Source organism: Engystomops pustulosus, chromosome 6 (genome assembly GCF_040894005.1).
Source record: "Engystomops pustulosus chromosome 6, aEngPut4.maternal, whole genome shotgun sequence".
Classification (NCBI taxonomy): Eukaryota; Metazoa; Chordata; class Amphibia; order Anura; family Leptodactylidae; genus Engystomops; species Engystomops pustulosus.
Window position 1 is genome coordinate 32,183,797 of NC_092416.1, and position 16,960 is coordinate 32,200,756.

At 42.0% G+C, this 16,960-nt stretch overlaps 1 protein-coding gene across 3 annotated transcripts; it reads left to right on the forward strand.

The window, feature by feature from the left end:
• Nucleotides 1-374: 374 nt before the first annotated feature.
• HMBS (hydroxymethylbilane synthase) lies at nt 375-16,068 on the forward strand. 3 transcript variants are annotated; one of them, XM_072155569.1, is made up of 14 exons: nt 375-533; nt 4,481-4,522; nt 4,610-4,682; nt 4,984-5,033; nt 5,395-5,450; nt 5,635-5,712; nt 6,374-6,451; nt 7,143-7,218; nt 8,166-8,279; nt 8,395-8,433; nt 8,754-8,873; nt 9,135-9,188; nt 9,261-9,347; nt 15,485-16,068. In XM_072155569.1, exons 1-14 carry the CDS (start codon nt 531-533, stop codon nt 15,656-15,658), a joined length of 1,044 nt encoding a protein of 347 aa, XP_072011670.1. In that variant the 5' UTR covers nt 375-530; the 3' UTR covers nt 15,659-16,068. The 3 variants fall into 3 exon arrangements, with proteins under 3 accessions (XP_072011670.1, XP_072011671.1, XP_072011669.1); XM_072155570.1 differs by having other exon boundaries at nt 399-467; XM_072155568.1 differs by lacking the exon at nt 375-533 and adding an exon at nt 3,866-3,997.
• The last annotated feature ends 892 nt before the right edge of the window (nt 16,069-16,960 follow it).

The following is a 16,960-nucleotide window of genomic DNA, read 5'->3' on the forward strand; positions in this document are numbered from 1 at the left end:
AAAAACATTCACAAATTCTTTGCTTTTTGAACACTTTTCCATGGGTTGTAATTGTTATTGCAATTTAAAGTTGTAAAAATGTACGGAGTAAAGCTGCGATACCACAAACAACCAATGTGCATGGGTGGCGCGGGTTTATTGAAAAATGCAGCCATGTTTATCGAATTCTTTTAAGTAACTCAGGACTGTAACTGGCACTTTGCTTCACTTGTTTGCTCATGTGAACAAGAAACTTCCTAAATGAATAACATGTCTTGTATACAGAAAAGTCTATAACACTTATTAGAAAGTTCATCTTCCCCCTTTCCAGGACTACCACCACCATTCTGGTAATGTTAACTTTATTAACACATAGTTAATAAAGATTTGTTTAAAAAAAAATGACAGTCCGGAAGTGACGTTACGGGTGCCCTCTGCACGCTGTGGCGGGTTGCAGGTAGCCGGCAGAAGACTATGGCGGGGGATTGGTGAGTTCTGCAGCACATTGGGCCGGGGCAGCGCAGAGCATAGCGTCACCAGGAGGAGACACCATGGTGAGTGATCGGCGCTGGCGGGAAACTGCGCAGCGTCAAGTTGGATGCGGCAGTTTTGAAGTTTGCTCTTGATTGGCTGCTGACTTGTTAGGGGGGCGTGTCTATGTTTAGCGGAGAACTTGTGCGGGTCATGTGCTCTGCCGGTGAGGGGGGAATAGTCACATGACGTGACGTGTTTTGTAGAAGTCTATGGGGGCAGGATGGCCATGTGTGAATATTTATAAATTTTTTTATTTTGTTTAGAAAAAATAATTTGCGGTCTCAACATTCTTAAGGGTCTCGGTGTTATTCCATTCATTTTTATTAGTAAAAGTCGCAGGGCGGCGCAATGTTTCTGGTTGCTCTGTAGTCTCATGTAGTAGCTAAATGATTGATTGTCTACGTGACAATAAGTTATCTGCACACGTAGCGTGGATTATGCACAAATTGTGTTGTGGGAAAATCAGCAGCATAATACAGTAGCGTTAAAGTGAATGCGATTTGGAAAAAGTCATGTAGAAGATGCGGAAAATAAAAATAATTTTCAGTTTCTGCTTTGAAATTACGTCAGATCCGTTGACAGAAAAAAACGGTAGAAAAACGTATGATGAAAAATGGATTTAAATGACACACAACTAGATACGCACATAAAAAATCGTGCATGTCTGGTACAGATTTAGGGTGATGCCACACATGGCGTTTTTGGGGCGTTTCTAGTTTTTAGTTAGTGCGTTTTCAGATTGTAAAAAACGAATGCGTTTTTTTTACCATCTGAAAACGCACTATGTGTGGCATCACCCTTGGTCTGTTTTTAAGCAATCCGTCCAAAAACGCATGCGTTTTTTGGAAAAACTCATCGTTTTTGACCAGTTTTAATTAAGATAATTGGTCCTTAGCATGGACGTGGCAGATTTTATTGCTGAAAATCCGTGATGTAATACAGCCACATAAAGGAGATTGTGATTCGGAGAAAGTAACGGAGACAATGGTGGAGATTTATCATAGGCCTCTTGGAGCAGAACTGTTCTAGTTGCCCATGGCAACCAATCAGAGCACAGCTTTCATTTTCCACAGCTGTTTATAAAATTAAAGCTGAGCTCTGATTGGTTTCAATGGGCAACTAGAACAGTTTTACCTCAGAAACTTGAGGATAAATCTCTCCCTATGTGTATTTTGTTCTGTGTGGAAAGTAAAATAATTATCTTGTTACTTTTCTTGTTTGTCCTCACGGATTATTGCATTGTAGTCTATGGGAGAGTGAAAATCTGTATCACACGTGCATCATGAGGTGGACTTGATGTGGATTTTTGCTTCAAATTACATCCGATGGGAAAAAAAAGAATGTAAATCTGCATCAGAAAAGGCACCACAGATACAAATCATCTGTATTTGATGTGGATTTTCCACACAACAATCCGCAATGTGCGCAGCCTTAGATGTGCCATCGCAGCGCAACCTCGTGTCACCGTTTAGCCTAAAAAAAAAAGTGGCAGCTTCAGTGTTATTTTATTTTACTTTTAACGATACGGCTGTTATTTAAAAAAAAATACAAAGGGATCTGGTATGAGGTCTGGATTTTACATGGCGTCTCGTGCTGTTAATACTTTGGCCGCAGTCACCTGTACTGCTAGGTCGTCTGTTCATAACGCGACGCTAGTGCACAGAGGGCGATCACATGCGTTTCTCTGAAAACGTGTGTTCAGGCCAAGGACCGCCTGAAGTTTCCGGACAATGGAGATGGATTTTTGAGGTGTTGGATTCTCTGGGTTGGGCCACTCCTGCTCAGTGTTAGAGACTGCGCCGTGTAATGGGGGTTACATATAGGAGACATTTATGGTGTATCTTGTGTGTGAGAGGTGCAGGTCCCAGCACTGGGACATCTATCAATCGATCGAAGTAGGACACACATCTACCAGACATTTATGCCTGAAATCTACCATCATGATAAACCAGGGGCAGTTACTCCTGGCACCGTGTTATTTATGGTCCACTTCCTTCTAAAATCAACTTTTATAATTATGCTAATGAGACAGAAGGGCTCCTGGGGAGTTACTAGAGTTCTGCCATGCTGTAGCTTCACAGACTCGCCCTCTGCTCCCTCATCTCTTCCCCCCTCTCTGCCTGATGTACCGTAATCTCTTTGCAACAGAGGAAGTTCCAGCACACACTGGGAGGGGAAGTGCTCCTGTGAATTTGCAGCACGTAGGGCAATAATGGCGACCTTTTGGAGACAGAGTGCCCAAGCTACAACCTAAATCCACTTATATATCTCAAAATGCCAACATGACAATTTAAGCAGTAACATATTGATCCCTGCTGTATCACAGGTTTCAATTGCATTGGGATCCTGAGGTCACCAATACAAGAGAAATGTTATGGAGCAATTTGCATTGTAGTTTTCTTCCAGGGTCCCCTGAATGGGATCAGGGGACCCAGAGCAGGAACTCCAATGACAATCCATCTCTATCCACACCTTCTCGCTCCTCCTGTAGTCCTGGCAGCTAAGAATGTCGCTTTAAAATAGCTCTGTGTATGGCAAGGCCTGGGCTGTATTGGATCACAGGAGCTAGCCTTGAGTTATATCTGGCAAACTCTGTGTCGGGGTGAAGGGCTGGGTGCCCACAGATAGGGCTTGGAGTGCCACCTTTGGCACCCGTGCCATAGGTTCGCCACCACTGACGTAGGGGCTCTGAGAACTTAAGAACAAACCTACAGACCCTGTATGTAACCCGGGGACTGCCTGTACTGTACAATTTGACAATGACTGTTGTTTCATAATCCACTGAACTGGGGGAAAGGGGGGTCTGGGTTTTGTGGGTGGGGGAGGGAGTTGGGATAAGGGGATGATCTCCGTTAGTTGGGGAAAAACTGAAAAGAACATAAAAAAATGTGTTCAATAAAAATGTATTTGATTAAATAAAAAAAAAACTCATGGGTAGGAGTCTGATATTTGGCTCCCCAGCTGGTTAGAGGGTCTCTCCCCCTGTTCCCCCTGGTAGCAGGGATGACATCTATTGCAGAAGTGACTTGCCCCTTCTTTGCGATGTGTACAATTATGGCCAATGTATAAGTTACCTAATATACCCTACAGAGTTTTAGTATGGCCTATGTTTCCATCACTTCTTCTTCATGCCGCTCCAGGCCTGGTGTACAGACATGTGATGAGAGGGCTCATTTCTGCAGCTCAGCACTGGCAGGGGAGTCTCCCTTCTGTGTCCAGATAAGACGTCTGCCGACTACATTTAGCTTTGCTTCAAAGACTGTGAAGTCCAGTGTGAGCCCCGCTGATAACGTACTTCCAGGTTGTAGTATCCAGCGGGGTGGGGTCCTGGTATATACTATCTATCCCACCCCCCCTCAGTCCTTATATTATCAGTGGGACCACATTGTCCCTCACAGATCCTAGTAACCGTCAGTGTAACAAGGGCTGCCGGCCGGGGAAGACACGTGGAGCAAAGGGGAAGATGGAGAACGGAAATTCACAGGTAACAGAGGAAGACGTGCGGTCATAGTTTATTACAGAAATGCGTCTGTGGATCAGTGTTTTTCGTCTGTCGTGATGTTTTATCATTTTTTAAATTGGGAATTGGGAGGCCTAGGCTTCCAAAATTCATTAGACTCCTTAATCTAAAACCAAAAAAGTGATTTCTATTTGTGATCGGTATCTAAGTGCTCATACACTTTCAACAATTGTCAGTTTAGCCGACGGCTATTCCTCCCGATCTCCTAATACACATGCATGCTCAGTTCAGTCAAGTGTGCCTGTGTTTTGAATGGACCGTTGTCTGTTTTATAGAACAAAAATATCAGGTTTTGGGAAATATCATGTTTGAGACATCTTTTCTTTGAAACCTGCCTATAGGAGAGAGTCAGAAGACCAAGGTATTGGTCTGTCCTTGTTATGGCCACATTTACACTACGTGATACATTTTTATTTCTAATATATATGTGTATTGTTTTTGCTGCAGGAACGAAGAAATGTCATCCGAGTTGGTACCCGGAAAAGCCAGGTGAGAGGAGATCTAGCCACTACCTTGTCTTGTGGGTAATATATGCACTCTATACTGTAGTTATCTATAAATGCTCTTCTTACACAGCTGGCGCGTATCCAGACGGACAGCGTGGTGGAAATGCTGACCAACAAGTTCCCTGAGGCTCACTTTGAAATTGGTAAGTACCCGAGCTTAAAGGGTTAAGGTTTGTGGAAAAACGGAAGATGAGATAAGGAGCACGCTGCAGCTTTGAAAGCACTTAAAGGGGTTGTCCAGAATCAATGGTTTGATCACTTGAATGGTAGGTAAGCTGCAGTAACACAATACAGCCTCTTCGGAATGTATGGCGCTATATATGCTACACTGATCTCATATGGGCCTGGTTGTCTGGCCCAGTTATTGATCTAACTATCAGTATTCATGGTTATTCCGGGATCTTGGGGCTAAACTTTTCCATCTTTTACCCCTTTTTTTCCTAGTTGCCATGTCAACGACGGGAGACAAGATATTAGATACTGCTTTATCGAAGGTAAGTGACAGGAATGACCAGGGACTTGTCACAGGACCACCGGGCAGCTGGTATCAGCATCTACTGGTCCCCCTTTATTCGGAGACTCTGAGTCATACAGACTTATCAGGAAGAATAGGAGGCATTTATTTAAAGGGGTCGTACAAGATTCTTCCTGAAATACTGCAGAGGTCCATTGGTTCTGTGTATTATTGCAGCTCAAGTTAAAGGGGCGGTCCTGTCACAGCATGTTACCCCCTATTCAGTGGTCGGGTGGGGGGTCCTGGCAGTGTAAGCGGTTTTGGTGATATGTTCTACTCCATAGTCTGATGATAAAGCTGCGTCTTCTCTCATCACGTGAATATATGTATTTATTTTACAGATTGGAGAAAAGAGTCTCTTTACTAAGGAGCTGGAGAACGCCCTGGAGAGAAATGAGTGAGTAGCTTTATGTTTATTTGTTCTGTTTTATTCGCTTTCTGCTCCTATCAGGTTTGATACAGTTTATGGCATTATTAGTTATTAGAGGACCAGATCCCATTCATGTGGATGTCATGTATGACTGATCTGTCTTCCAGGGATATGTAATAACTTGCTGCCTCCTCCCTCCTTTCCTATACAGGGTGGATCTTGTTGTTCATTCACTGAAGGATTTGCCGACATCGCTACCTCCCGGATTTACCATTGGAGCTGTGTGCAAGTGAGTTTCTTATCCCTAGCTTATGATCAGGACATTTGCTATCCTGAATTGCTTTTTTTCAATCAAAAATAAAATTACCCCAGATTTACCTTTTTATAGTTTGTCAATATCTGGCAGGGCAAGTGTTATACCAAATATTTCCAGTATTAGGCATTTGTTTTCAATGCTACAAAGTTGCATTAAAGTTAAGCTAACTTAAAGGGGTTGTCCACTTTAAGCACATTCCAGCAAATAATTGTGTGTGTGATGAAAAGTTGTAACATTTTCCAATATACTTTATGTATCAAATTTTCACGGGTTTTCTAGATCTCTGCTTGCTGTCATGCAACAGGAAGCTTCCTTGTTTGCTTCCTGTAGATAAACCTCAATCCGTGGTCGTCTGATGTCACACACGGTGTAATCAAAGCTTTGTCCTAATGAGCAGTGCACCTGTGTGACGTCACATGGCAATAAACCGGTGTTTATCTACAAGATCAAGTGATCAACAAAGCTCCCTGTTGCATGACAGCAAGCAGAGATCGAGAAAACCGTGAAAAAAATTGATTGGGTGATTGTCATGTGATGTGTATGAGGGGCATGAGCGTCTGTATTTCTAGGGATAATAGATTGTTTTTATGTTTGTGCTCCTATTTTGACAGATAATTTTTTTTTTTCTTTCTAGGCGTGAAAGTCCGTATGATGCAGTTGTTTTTCACCCCAAGAACGCAGAAAAGTCTTTGGAGAGTTTACCCACAAATAGGTAAGATCCTTGGACTGCATATTGTTATGTAGCTAGACCCTGAGCAAGATGTAGTCACATTGGGCATGGGTCCATGGGTGACATCACTAGACTCCTGTCTGCAGTGTTGGTATTGACTTTTTACAGGATAGGCCTCTTTTTTTCGTTGTTTTTATTTTTCAAAACCACAAAATGTAATTGACTGTGAGCGGTCACATCAATTATTCACGGCTCTTACTATATCACTGCTTTAACATGAGACAATTGGCTTCTGTTCTAGCATAAACCCAGCAAGAATTGCTCAAAACAGATTGAGTAGTGGAGCCAAACTGCAGTACTTTGTCACTATATATATGCGGCACGACATGTGTCAGACCACCACTTTTTTCAAATTGATGACATACACTGAAATGTCACAATCAATTTTTCCATACCCGTCCTAGTCTAGTGGTGTATATGGAAATTTGGTGCAAATTTATCCCTTTTGCTGGAGTAAGAAACAGCTACTTTTTCTGGAGTAAATTAGACCAAACCTGTTCCCTTTATGTGGAGCCAACTTAAAAAAAACAAAGAATACATGTGGCGACCATGGCCTATACTTATAATTGCTTCTGTATACAAAATATAGAACCATTCTGATTAAAAAATTTTCAGACCATTTAGTTTTTTTTATATGTATTTTATTCTTTTTTTTTTTTTTGTTTTGTTTTAGTACAATCGGGACAAGTTCTCTTCGTAGAGCAGCTCAGCTGAAGAAGCACTTCCCTCACCTACAGTTTAAGGATATTGTATCCTTTTTACAATTTAAATATTGAAATGTTTTTTTTATTACATCCTGTCAAAAATACAGGATTGTAAACCCACAGCAGGTCAATGATCGTTGCGGGTCTCTCCTTCGGCTTTTGATATGAGCAATGCACCAAGTCCTGTGGGTGAGCAATGACTCGACCATCCATGTGTCCGCAGCTTAAAGGAAACCTACCATGAGGAACCTACTATCAGAAGTAGATGTGATGGTAGATTCCTTCTCCTGTCTCTGCCCTAATTTATAATCCTAAAACTGAACTTGTGACAAGCTTTATTTTAGTAACATGTAAATTACCTGCAGAGGCAACAGGGGGCTCCCAATGCCCGCCCAGGCTAGTACACGCCCCAGTAGCCTCTGCAGGTAATTTACATATTACTAAAATAAAGTTTGTAACAAGTTAGGTTCCAGGATTATTATATTACAGATTAGGGCAGAGGCAGCAGGAGGAATCTACCATCACATCTACTTCTGATAGTAGATTCCTCATGGTAGGTTTCCTTTAAACCTTTACATAGAATATAGACATATACTCTGGGAGCAGACACAAGCAATGCACTTTCCAAACCCTTATTTACACATCACTATCGCCTTCTCTTGTTATCATCATGCCCCGGCCATTGCTTTCTAGAACAAGGACCCAAAATCAAACTTTGCATCACTCTCACCCTATTTATGTGTCTAGTCAATGCCTGGTTCTGTAAACCTAAACAGGTGTGTGTTTTGGCCGATATCCCTAGTATGTTTTAAGACTATTCTGGTTCAGATGTAAAGGGTATCACCTATGGGTGGCACTATTAAGGCAGATTTGTTACTTTTAGAGGAAAGCTAATTTGCATACTCTTCCCCTGGAGCATTGCCTGTCAGACTTGATACATGGATCACTTGAATGAATAGATGTTGTGACGTCCTTAATATTGCACTCCTCAGCGGGGTAACTTGAACACTCGCTTGAAAAAGCTGGATGAACACGATGACTTCAGTGCCATCATTTTGGCTGCTGCTGGGCTCCGTCGCATGGGTTGGGAGAACCGAATCGATCAGGTGAGTCAAGGAATCGATTGTCCATTTCATGGTTTGCAGATTTCGGCACAGAGAAGTTTTATATGAGACGTCACTGTGTGGTTACAGCATCATCTTCTATCTTTCTCCTCCCCAGGTCCTGTCCCCTGAGCAGTGTCTATATGCGGTGGGTCAGGTATGTATTTGCAGTGTATGCCTTAGTGGTTATCCCCCACCGAGGGGACTCTTGTACCCCAAATGAATAGAGGGCAGGACAAACATGCACTCTGCTGCTCCAGTCACTGTCTATGGAGCTGATAAGGATAGGGGATAAACTTGTTGTCTCTGGGCAAATCCTTAAAAAGTCATCAATATCAGATTAATCAAGATCTGACACTGGGAACCCCAAACCCATCCGCTGATGTGGCTTCTAGTGATCATTCCGGAAAGCCTGAGCCGCGGGGACATTGGCTCTGTGATAAGATTGACATGACCCCATGTCCTCTTTTTTTTTAGGGTGCATTGGCTGTGGAGGTTAGAGCCAAGGACCAGGACATCCTGAACATGGTTAGTGCCTTACTGGACCCCCAGACTGTGCTACGTTGCATCGCTGAAAGGGCGTTCATGAAAAGACTGGTAGGTTGAAAAATGTAGTTCTAGCCCTCAGAATGTGGGGATGAAAATAATCTCTGCATCCCCAGGGCTTAAATAGGCCCCTTATAGCAGGGGCTAATCTCTGTAATACATTCCTAGGGGCATTATGTCCGGCTGCTCAGATTATGAAGTTATAGGATTTTATGTATTCATTGTAATCCCACTGCCTGCAAGTTTAATGTTACTGTCATTTTTTTCTAATGTTAAGGGTCTGGGTGTTCTTATCTCTGTTCTGTGTTTTAGGAGGGGGGCTGCAGCGTGCCTGTGGCAGTATCCACATCGATTGAGGATTCTCAGGTAAGAATCTCAGTCTTGTATATTTGCAGCTCTTGTATTTATATTGTGTAACTCATGGAACCTCTTCATTAGCTGTATCTTACCGGAGCCGTATACAGCCTGGATGGATCAGACTGCCTGAAGGAGACCATGCAGAGAACTGTTGTGTTCCCACATGAGGTGAGACTGAACCTGATGACAAGCCCTAAAAAACCTGATGGCTTAGGTCTTCCTTGTGTACTGTCCCTAAATACATGACACGTATTCCTGACCATCGCCTAGGGCAGTGGTGGCGAACCTATGGCATGGGTGCCAGAGGTGCCACTCAGAGCCATTTCTGTGGGCACTCAGGTTGTCACCCCAGGATAGAGTTCACCAGACAGGAACAAATCCACCAAATCTTCCTGCAGTCCCAGGCAACTTAAGAGATGCTGCTCTCAGCACTATTTTAACCCCTTAACGCTGAAGCCACTTTTCACCTTCCTGACACGGCCCATTTTTTCAAATCTGCCCTGTGTCACTATAAATGGTTATAACTTTGGAACACTTTAACATATCCAGTTGATTTTGAGATTGTTTTTTCGTGACACATTGTACTTCATGCTGGTTGAGAAATTTAATCAATATGTTTAGTATTTATTTATGAAATAAATGGAAATTTGGCAAAAATTTTGAAAAAAACTATGTTTTCCAAATTCAAAATTTTCTACTTTTTGGAAAGTTGGTCATATCACTAAAATAACTTGATAACTAACATTTTCCATATGTCTGCTTTAACTTGGCATCATTTTTCAAACATCTTTTCCTTTTTTTAGGATGTTAGGAGGCTTATAACTTTAGGTGCAATTTTTCAGATTTTCACGAAAATCATCAAAACCTACTTTTGGAGGGTCAATTTAGTTGGAAGTGACTTTATAAGGCCCACATGACAAGAAACCCCCACAAATGACACCATTTTAGAAACTACACCCCTCAAAATATTCAAAACAACCTTTGGGAATTTTGTTAACCCTATGAACGTTTCATGAGGGTGAAAGATAAATGAAAGTGAAATTACAGAAATGTAATTTTATCTTACTATAGATTCATTGAACACTAAAATTTGCACCTTCACAATGGGTTAAAAAGGAAAATGCATTTTACAATGTTGAGGGCAATTCCTCCTGAGTATGCCAATACCCATTTTGTCACTGTACCCTTCTGTACGGGCACAGGGGGGCACTTGGAATGGAAAGAGCGTTGTTTCGTTTTTGGAGGCCAAATATGGCTGAAAAAGTTTTCATGTGTCAGGATGCATTTGGAGAGCCATAATGGTACCAAAACAGAGGAAAGCCCCAACAAGAGACACCATTCTGGAAAGTACACCCCTTGGAGAGTTTAGCAAGGTGTAATTTGTGTATTTGCCCCAACAGGTGTTTGATTCAATTAGGCCCCAAAAAGGAAAAAAGGTGAAAATTTTCTCAAAAAAGTCACTTTTACCCCAAATTTTTGTAAGCCACAAGGGATAAAAGATGAAACACCCCCCATAAATGTGTAGAACTATTTCTCCTAAGCATAGAACTGCACCACTTTTGCATATAAAGTGTTGTATGGGTGTAAAGTAGGGCTCAGAAGGGAAATAGGGGCTTTGGCCTTTTAGAAGCCAGATTTGACAATCATCCTTTACATGTGTCAGGATGCATTTGGAGAGCCCTAGTGGTACCAAAACAGAGGGGAACCCCAACAAGTGTCACCATTTTGGAAAGTGCACCCTTTGGAGAATTTAGCAAGGTGTAATATGTGTATTTTCCCCTACAGGTGTTTGCTTCAAATAGGTCCCTAAAAGGAAAAAGATGAACATTTTCCCAAAAAAGTCACTTTTACGGCTAATTTTTGTATCCCATAAGGCATTAAAGATGAAACAACCCCAAAAAAATGTGTACTAGCATTTCTCCCGAGTATAAAATTGCCCCACACATGCAAATAAAATGTTGTATGGGTACGCAGTGAAGCTCAGAAGGGAAAGAGGGGCGTTGGACTTTTAGAAGCCAAATTTGACAGACATCCTTTACATATGTCAGGATGCATTTAGAGAGCCGTAGTGGTACCAAAACAGAGGGGAACCCCAACAAGTGTCACCATTTTGGAAAGCACACCCCTTAGAGAATTTAGCAAGGTGTAATATGTGTATTTGTCCATAAAGGTGTTTGATTTAATTAGGACTTAAATAGGAAAAAGTTAAAAATTTTCCTATAAAGGTCAGTTTACCCCTAATTTTTTATAGCCACAAGGGATAAAAAAAATGTAATAACCCCCCAAAATGTGTAAACCTATTTCTCTCAAGTGTAGAAGTACCCCACATGTGTATATAAAATGTTGTATGGGCGCACAGTAAAAGGAAAGGGGAATGTTTGCCTTTTAGAAGCCAAATTTGACAGAAATGTTTGACATGCATTTGGAGAACCCTAGTGGTATAAAACAGATAAGAATCCGAAAAGTGACCCTAATTTTTGAACGCACACCCCTTAGAGAATTTTGCAATGTGTAATATATGTATTTGCCCCTACAGGTGAATGATCCAATTAGGCCCTAAACATTAAAAAGGTGAAAATTTTCCTATAAATGTCACTTTACCCCTAATTTTTGTAAGCCACAAGGGATAATATATTAAATAACCCCAAAAAAGGAGTGAAACTATTTCTCCCGAGTGTAGAAGTACCCCACATGTGCATATAAAATGCTTTATGGGCGCACAGTAGAGGAAAAGAGGGATGTTTGTCTTTTAGAGGCCAAATTTGACAGAAATCCTTCACATGTGTCAGGATACATTTGGAGAGACGTAGTGGTACCAAAACAGAGGAAAACCCGAAAAGTGACCCTAATTGTTGAATGTACACCCCTTGGGGAATATAGCAAGGTGTAATATGTGGTATAGTGTAATACATGTGGTGAAATGAGCATTTTGAACATATAGGTGGTTTCCAAATATGATGTGCAATGGAGTCCAAGATGGAAATTTCAATTATTTCTGGAAAGTTCCGTGCCCGTTATGTGGCGCCCCATATGAAATAATGGAGGGTTATAGGGAGCATCGTAACCTAACAGTTGTTACAATTATTCATTTTACCGAAATTAATTCACAACAGGTTGGGCGTGAATTGTGAATGTCTAGTGTATAAGGAGGTGGAATATACCAAGGGACCAACTAAACTTTTGTCACTCTGGAGTTGTCGCATGTCTCTTAGTAGTATATAGTGTCCATCCTTAGTATATAGTGTCCATCCTAACTTCTCTTTTGGAACAGACTCTTTATTGAGTCCTACCTTTAGAAGCAGCAGAATTCACCGGGAAAATGCTGTCCTGGCAAAACACAGGAACATCTAAACCAGAGGTACTGGGGCTCCGTCCTTCTTGTCCCAATATTAGTTTCCTAATATCTTCCTCTTGAAAATGGAGAAATGATACGGCAGGACCTGCACATTGGAACAGCACGTAAGAGTTGTACAGCGTAATCTGTACAATGTGCACGACCAGCGCTTTTGTACCAAATCTTGTTTTTTCGTAGGGAAATTTTCGCCAAGTGTTGCTCTTATTCACCCTAGCGATGCCCATTGTGACGAATATTGCTGCTTTTGGCTGGACCAAATCGACCAGCCAATAGCGGCAAACATGGACAGAGGGGGGCAACAAAACCCCTCTGGACCGCAAGGCAAAATTGGTGGCTGTCAGGAACAGCCGCCACCCTGCCCCGATCACCGTGTCTACAGACATGGTGACCGGTATTACTGACGTCATAAGTAAATTCGCTGCTATTGGCTGGTCTGAATTGATGAGCCAGTAGCAGCGATCATGTGGGGGGGACGTAACCCTTCTGGTCCATGGGGCAGGATGAATGGCCGTCAGGAACAGCCGCCGTCTTACCCCGATCACTGTGTCTGAACCGTGTTGGCAAGTCACTACCCGCCGCACCGTTCTATAACAATGCGCGTTGGGAATAGGCTATACAATCTTTATTTATTTTTTAAGCTATTTAGACACATAATGGCTTATTTTTTGCGAGATGAGATGCACTGTAAAAAAAACTTAATTTTAGTGGGTTTTTAGCTTATTGAAGCAATTTTATTAACTTTTTACGTGTGGAGGAAAATAAAATCATCAATTCTTGTTTTGGGTTTTTAGCATTTTTTTGGGGGGTTGTTCACTGTAGCATAACAATAATATATTATCTTTATTCTACGGATCACTACGATTACGGTGATACCTCATTTATATAGTTTATTTCATATTTGTCCAATTTTATTGAAGGAAAACTAGAATAGAAAAAATTGCATTTGTTTTAGTATTTCCATTTTTATAGCAGCATAACTATAGTATTTTTTGGTTGACGGAGCTGGTTGTAAGCTTATTTTTTGCGTGACAAGTTGTTCTTTTCATTGGTATCATTTTGGTGCTTGTAACTTTTTCGGATAACTTTTTAGAACATTTTTTGTAAAGCAATTTGATAAAAAGTTTAAATTTTTGGCATGTTTTTGGGGTTTTTTTTTTACCACGTTCACCGAGGGGGTCCAATTATGATTAGGATTTATTGTACAGATTGTTACGGACGCGGCGATACCAAATAAGTGGGTTTTTTTTGTGATTTAGTGTTTTTTATACTTTATTACTTGTGTACAGGGAAATGTGGTGTTTGGGGGGACTTTCACTTTCTTTTATTATTTATTTTTATTTAAAAAAACCTTTATTTATTTATTTTTACTTTTTTTACAGTTACTGCCATCTAAGCTTGAACAAGTGATCTTCTGATCACTTGTTCAAGCTATTTTACAGGTTACACAGTGCAATACAGATGTATTGCACTGTGTAATGTAAGACACTGAGCATGCTGCGCATGCCCAGTGTCTTACAGCCGGGTCCTGCCAGGAGGCAGGGACCCGGCACCGGGATGAAGATCTCGCAGCCCCGGGCACCGGCAGTCCCGGGGCTGCGATCGGAGCAGCGGACCCCCCCGGTAAGCGCCCCGGGGGGGTCCGATTCCCTCTTGTCAAACTTTAAATGCCTCTAACACGCCGCGGTCAGCGCGACCGCGGCGTGTTAGGGGTTAACACCCGCGATCGGAGAAATCTCCGATCGCGGGTGTTAGGGGCAGGTGTCGGCTATAATATATAGCCGACACCCGCAGCTTCTGGCCCCGGCTCCGTTCAGGAGCCGGGGCCAGAAGCATGACGTAATAATACTGCATTTTGCGGGAACGCACCTCCCGCCATGCAGTACTATTACGTCAAATGTCGGGAAGGGGTTAAAGCAACACTTCATTGGCTGTTTGGAACTGCAGGAAAAGGGAAAAGGTTTGGACAGAACTGCATTATCTTTGGAGGTCCTTCTGCTGGACCCCCATTCTTCCTGTACGGAGACCCTGGAGAGAAGCTACAATGACAGTCTGAATTTCAACTGTATTGGTGGCCTCAGGGGGCCGATACAATTGAAAGATGTGGAAGAACAAGGGGCAATAAGTTACTGCATAAAATGCTCTGTTGGCACTTCATGGTAAATAAGTGGATTTTAGTTGTTGCTTGGGCACTCGGTCTGTAAAAGGTTCGCCATCACTGGCCTAGGGTCTAACTAAGTTTGAGACTTGGGAATACTTTGTTGTAAAAACTAGCCTGTATTTTATCAAAAATCACCTAACACTTGTGTCTGGTATTGCAACCTGGTTCTGTTGATATCCATGAAGCTTAGCTGCATTTACTAGATGCAACATGTGGACAGGTGTAGCCCTGTCTTAAAAATACATTGCTGCTTTCTTTTAATTTTTTTATTTTGGACAACCCCTTTAAGCACTGAGCAACAGGTAGGCAGTAAAGAGGTGGGGCTACTGTCAGAGGGGGAGCATGCAAGTAACTGGAAGATGGATATAAGGGACATGCCTGTCATTGGTGCAGTATGGAAGCGGTAGTAGACAGTGCTTCCTTCTTTTAGGATCAACCCCCTTCCCATGCTTACATGTAATCTGCAAGGATGTCACCCTTAAAGGGGTTGTCCGGAGAAAAACCTTGTCTGTTTTCCAACAAACAAAAAAAAAAGCGCCGCACCTGACCGTATGTGTGGTATAGCAACTAAGCTCTATCCATCTGTATAAAGCTGAGCTGCAATACTGGGACAAATGAGACGTGGAGTTGATGTTGGAAGAAAAACGTCATGTTTTTCAAACTCTGGACAATAGCTTTATCTTGGTTTTGTCATTTAACACGTCCCTGATTTAGAGGTTGGTATAACAGAGATATTTCTCCTTGTATAATGGGATGATTAGTTATATTAACACTTTCTTGTTTCCTGTTTAGGATGTAGAAGGACCAAACGATGACTGTCAGCATGTAGGGATCACTGCCCTCGGCGTACCGCGCCGGGCCCTGGAAGCCGCAGATTATTTAGGCACAGAGCTGGCGGACCTACTGCTGAGCAGAGGCGCCAAAGAGATCCTGACCGTGGCCAGACAGCTGAACGACGCCAGATAACACATAGATTAAGATTTCCTATTGTCCCGAGAACCCAACTACTATGAGATGACCTGCCGAGATTCTCCAGACATACTTAGGCCCAATCATTAGGATTTGGTCTTTTTACAATGACCCTGCCCTCAGAATGTACTAACTTATAAAACCCCAAATTCTATGTAGTCCTTTATAAAAAAAATAACCATAGTATTTTACAATGTGCTGCTAAGCCGTGATCTGAGTGCACCAAGTGTCCTTCTGGTTCTGACCATTTATTAGGATGACCCATAAGAAGCTGCTATACGCCACACTGAAAAATTGTATATGCTGCATCTATGGCTCATGTTCACACTGTCAGTAATTGTTTCGATCTGCTGAAGTAATGGAAATATATGTATATTTTTGTTGAGAATCCTAATAAAATAGTCTTGCCCCATTTTTGTATTTTGTGATTATTGAGGTAGAGGTGGTCATACACTGTAAGGACCTCTTCACATGAAGGAATTTGGGTTGTGAAATATGGACTTTATGGTAATTGTATTTCGCTGCTGAACTTCAGTCTAGCATTAGTATCACTGGTATTATAGTCATGTTATAATACTAGGAGTCCCTGGCAGGACAACAACCACATACCAGGATTACAGTGTAGGCTCGAGTCCCATAGGGAGCACATACACCTAGCATCATGGCTGCCCAAAGTCCTGACCCCTACATTGTGTTCAGAAGACATGACTACTTTATATACTTGCTAATCTGCTCATATACATGTGGGAGAGGGTGGTTGGGATGAGCCACTTATCTCCCTTAAGAACCACAAACATACAAAGTAGAAAACTCGGGCACCAGTACTTGTAATGTACCGTCTTCTTTGTCAGTGTCAGATTTTCTGAAATCCTGTGATGTGGAAAGTTTCTCATTTCTAGGATTCCTGACATATACTTACAACATCTGACAGCAGCATATCCCACAGTGTGAACATATGGTGGGATAAATCATCCATTTTTGGCTCTTTCACCTCTCAAAGTGGGAGCAGAAGATAGTTCTTAGCTGCTGATGTTCTGGATGTCTGTCAAGCGACGTAATTCAATTTTTTGGACCGTTGCACCACTAGAGAAATCCTCAGCAGAGGCCGGGTATGGATACCATACAACATGGGGAGAGGAAAAAAAAAACAAAAACTGGACCACACATCACACAATGATCTACTGCCGCTAGACTACATTATATAACGAACTCGAGGTTCTTAGTTACATTTTGATCAAATTGTATGAGCCCACCAACCACTTCACGGTGACCTCTTTATGGTGGTCCCCTACACTATTA

Excerpts from the sequence above, each read along its gene's own strand:
- HMBS (XM_072155568.1), top strand. The coding sequence starts at position 3,977 with ATGGAGAACGGAAATTCACAG. Across the intron at positions 3,998-4,480 it reads TGGAGAACGGAAATTCACAG|GAACGAAGAAATGTCATCCG; the intron begins GTAACAGAGGAA and ends TTTTTGCTGCAG. Across the intron at positions 4,683-4,983 it reads TGAGGCTCACTTTGAAATTG|TTGCCATGTCAACGACGGGA; the intron begins GTAAGTACCCGA and ends TTTTTTTCCTAG.